Consider the following 4,348-nt stretch of genomic DNA (forward strand, 5'->3'; position numbering starts at 1 on the left):
ATTTGAAGTAATGTGTTATTTTAATTCATTTTCATCTTTTAACATTGCATTACTCCCTTCCAACTAGAACATACGTTTTTTACTTTGCTTGCCATTTTCAATAAGATGGAAATATTTTGTGTTGTTGTCACTTTCTAATAGGTTTTTCGTCTTTGAATGTTCGAACCAAGCAATTTCTTCTTCTCTCAACAAATGAGATATTCTATATTTTAGACAGCGATCTCATTTTGGAGAAAGAGTTGAAAGTTCTGCCTTTTTGTCTGAAAAGTCAATCATAGATTTAATTGCTTCTTTTTCTTTCCTATTTTGCCTCCTTTAATAGAACCCGGAGCTGATGAAGCAAAATAATTGAAGTGGCTTCACTCACTAGTTTATTTCAACATGAGAGAGAGAAAAAAGAGCACCGTGCTTGTCGCGATCCGTATATGCAACATAGAAAGTGAAGACTCAGATTAAATGGGATCAAGCTCGCATCACATCATTCTCGCCCATAAACAATTATACAAATTCGTCTTACCATCAGACGATCTTAGGTCTCGTCCACCAAGAAAAAGAAATTTCAAAGTCATTTTCCAATGAAAGACAATAGGTGATTTCCGTAATTGAACAGATGCAGGGTACAGTTTTGTAAAATCCAAAGAAAAATGTATTAAGAAATAAAAATTCCACAGCCATGGGGACCTGTGATGCATAGAAAATAACACTGCCCGTCACGCTTTGGAATTCTTTGTGTTTATTTTTTGTGATGTACTGGAAGCTCCCACACAAGGTAGAGTCTGGAAAGGGGAACCATTTTTAGAAAATTGATAACTAGGTTAACTCTGATTGTACAACTCTCACATAGTGTCATGTGTAAGTGTAACAATCTGTTTTGGCAAACTCAGATGCTATGCCACGCTGCCTTTTATTGTTACAGTCATAGTCTATGTTCACTATATATTTTGGAACAAAGATGTTCACTATATATGAAAGAGAACCAAGTCAGGGTCTACTCCTCTTGGGATACTGACAGTCTGCTGACTAATATCTGGCAACGACAGTGCTATTTTCTCGGCATGCTCTAAGTAGCTCTCAAACTTGTCGTGACTAACCCCAGGTTTCTTCGTCAATTTATCTGAAACCTTTGGCTGACCATTTTCAGCCAAGAGATGAAGACCAGTGGCAAGAGCCAGCTCCTCCTTCATGATATGGTACTTGATCGCCTGCTTCCGGAATGTCCAGTCACCGGTAATCCAGTCGAATTTGTACAGAGGGAGGAACCTGTGGCCGTACAACGCGATGAACTCGATGGCGGCCAGGATGAAGTTGAACTCCTCCTTGGAGAGGTAGTAAGCAAAACTTAACCTGGTCCATCCTGGCTTCAGTCCACTATAACCCTGAAAAAATGTGACATAACAGTAACATTAGTACAATTTTGTCAAACTAAAGATGATATATACTATAACCATCCCACAGTTTGATCATACATACCTCAAGAATGGCAGACCGAATGCGAAGGGAGAGGTCGTTCTTGATGTTAAGCAATGTATGGCCATAAGGGCCTGCACAAGCACATCCACCCCTTGCTTGGATGCCGAAAAGATCGTTGAGAAGCCTGGTGACAAAACGGCCATGGAGTGGGAGACGCTTGCAACCAAGCTCATCAGCAGCAGCAGCTTCAGACAAAGGATTGTTGGTGACAGGAGGGTAGATGAGGAAGGAGAAGATGGGTAGGCGTTCTACATCCGTGTTGCCAAGAACCCTTATGTTTGGGTTGCTGACGAGCCTTTTCATTGCCATCTCGGAGTAAACCTGCTCCCTGAGGCTCATCCTGTCATACCCAATGTACTCCTTGACCCAAAATGCGAGCGATGCACGGATCTTCTGGAGGATTGGTGGCGTGCCTGCATCCTCCCGCTCCTCGATATCATCGTAGTACAATGTATCCTACAAGTGTCATATATACAATACAATTCTTGTTAAAGTTTTGTTTTTTACAAGGAGTAGAAGATAAGTATCAGTTGTATGTAACACAGGTTGCTCTCTCACCTCCTCATTGAAGCCATTGACGTAGGCCACGGTGCCACCACCGCATGTAGATGGAGGCTGGGAGTTGAGCCGGTACAGCGCTTTGTTCATCACAAGGATGCCTGATGTGCCTGGTCCACCAACAAATTTGTGTGGGCTCAAGAAGACAGCGTCGTAGCCGTCGATTTCACCAGATTTCATGTCAATCTTCACGTATGGTCCACTGCACAAATTAAAGGAACTACCTTGTTAGAACTGATGATGCATGGATTTCTTTTATGTGCTCATTCTGAAGCACAACTGAACTGATGTGCAAAATTGCAAAATATATGTCATCCCTAATACTATTTCTGATCGAAATTCATTCTGCTGATAGCGTGGTTTATTAACGGGGTTAAAGTCCATGGATGGATTTCTATGTTAAGAACAAGAAATTTCGTGGTTGACCTATATACAGATCTAGACCGCTTAATTATAACTTTGGTCGTCCAGTCAAAGTCATTTTTTTCTCCTCGCCAAAAAAAAGTCCATTTTTTCTGAGTCAAAATGAATTCACCAGAATTTTCGGTCGCCATTTAATTTCTTCCCCTGACATCATTAGCTAGAAAAGAGTAATGCTGCAAGCAATATAATCAGTCCACTTCAAGAGGGAAACAAGATACACAGCAGGTCAACATATAACTAGTTCCAGTTCATACTTAACGTGAAATATATACTTTTGGATCAAGATCGGCAGTTCGATCATGTGCTGTCATGTAGTCATATATATTCAACAAACAGCGGATAAAACTAGCTAGGTCTGCACTGATATAGATCGATGTCTAATGGGTCAAATATATTCAAAGCCAGTAGCGTGTAATGACATAAATGTTTACTTGTCAGCTCTGTGTGTACAGCAAAGTAAAAATTCAATGCTGAAGAGATTGTTTCTCCCTACTTGCAAATTTGTAATTTTGTGTGCACAGATAGAAGAATTTTCCCATGCGACGACTATGCAATTTTGATCATTTCTAAAACTAAGGCGCATATAATTTCCCCATTGTGACGTACACCAATTTTGAGCAAGTCAATAACAAGAAAATTGAAGACTAAAATAAGTCAGCCGTATCCTAGAATGTCAAATCCATCTTTGTCATGCTGTCAGCACTCATGCAAGACTAAAATAAGATGAGAGAGACATTCTATCGCTCTCATGAACTGATCATGAAAGCTACGTTAAGATGCATTTGTTATTTTCTTTGTTATTCTGACTTCTCACCTGGCGGCGAAGTCGAAGCACGCGAAGGCGCCATGCTCGTGAAGGACGCGCGCGATGTGCCGCGTGTCCGTGACGACGCCCGTCACGTTGCTGCACGCGGAGAAGGACCCCAGCATGGGCCGGTTCACGAACTCCGGCGAGGCGAGCGCGCGGCGGAGCGCGGCCACGTCGAGGAGCCCGCTGTCGGCGTCGACGCCGATCTCGACGACCTCGGCGAGGCTCCGGCGCCACGACAGCAGGTTGGAGTGGTGCTCGTAGGGCCCCACGAAGACCACCCACCGCTCCTCGGCGCGCAGCTGCGACGCGACGCGGGCGCGCAGCTCGACGGAGGGCACGGCGATGCCCATCACCTCCTGCAGCCGCTTGATGGCCGCCGTGGTGCCGGAGCCGCAGAAGAGCAGAGCGTCGCCGGGGCCGGCGCCCACGCAGCGCTTCACGTAGCGCGCCGCCTTGTGCACCAGCCGCGTCGTCTTGCTCCCGACGTGGCTGTCCTCCGTGTGCGTGTTGCCGTAGAAGGGGAGGACCTCTTTGACGAGGTAGTCCTCGATGTAGCGCAGGCTCCGGCCGGACGCCGTCTGGTCGGCGTACGTCATCGCGCGGCGGCCGAACGGCGTGTCGAACTCGGCGTCCTTGCCGATGAGCTGCGACCGGAGCCACTCCACCTTCTCTTCCCCGGTTCCGCCGATGGCTGCCACCGCACCGCCGGCCTTTTCTTCCTCCGACATGGTTGCACGGAGCAGGCCCATCAGGGCGGCCATGCTCTTATTGGCCTCCTCTGCCGATGCCTCCTTCTTCGCCATGGGCGCCGTGGCTGCTTGCACAGATAGCATTGTCCTCCACTGAAAACGTACGTCGTCGACGCTGGCAATGGTAGTGGTGGTGGATGAGATGGCAACGGCGGCAATGGCTTGTTACTTGCACGTGTGTGGTGTCTGTTTAGCTTCTTGTGTGGGCTGAAGCTTTGTATGGAGGCAGGTAGATATAGCCATTTGCATTGCACTGCAGGAGAGTTCAACAACAACGTCGAAAACAGGAGGAGGAAGAAGAAAACGGAAAGGAACAGGGAAGATCGTCGAAGTGGCA

At 46.4% G+C, this 4,348-nt stretch overlaps 1 protein-coding gene across 1 annotated transcript; it reads right to left on the minus strand.

The window, feature by feature from the left end:
* Positions 1-959: 959 nt before the first annotated feature.
* Positions 960-4,095, minus strand: LOC136509658 (uncharacterized). Its single transcript, XM_066504402.1, has 4 exons — positions 3,266-4,095; positions 2,029-2,230; positions 1,471-1,926; positions 960-1,376 (listed from the first exon to the last, which is right to left on the minus strand). Exons 1-4 carry the CDS (start codon positions 4,093-4,095, stop codon positions 960-962), a joined length of 1,905 nt encoding a protein of 634 aa, XP_066360499.1.
* Positions 4,096-4,348: the final 253 nt, after the last annotated feature.

This window comes from Miscanthus floridulus, chromosome 15, assembly GCF_019320115.1.
Source record: "Miscanthus floridulus cultivar M001 chromosome 15, ASM1932011v1, whole genome shotgun sequence".
NCBI classification, from domain to species: domain Eukaryota; kingdom Viridiplantae; phylum Streptophyta; class Magnoliopsida; order Poales; family Poaceae; genus Miscanthus; species Miscanthus floridulus.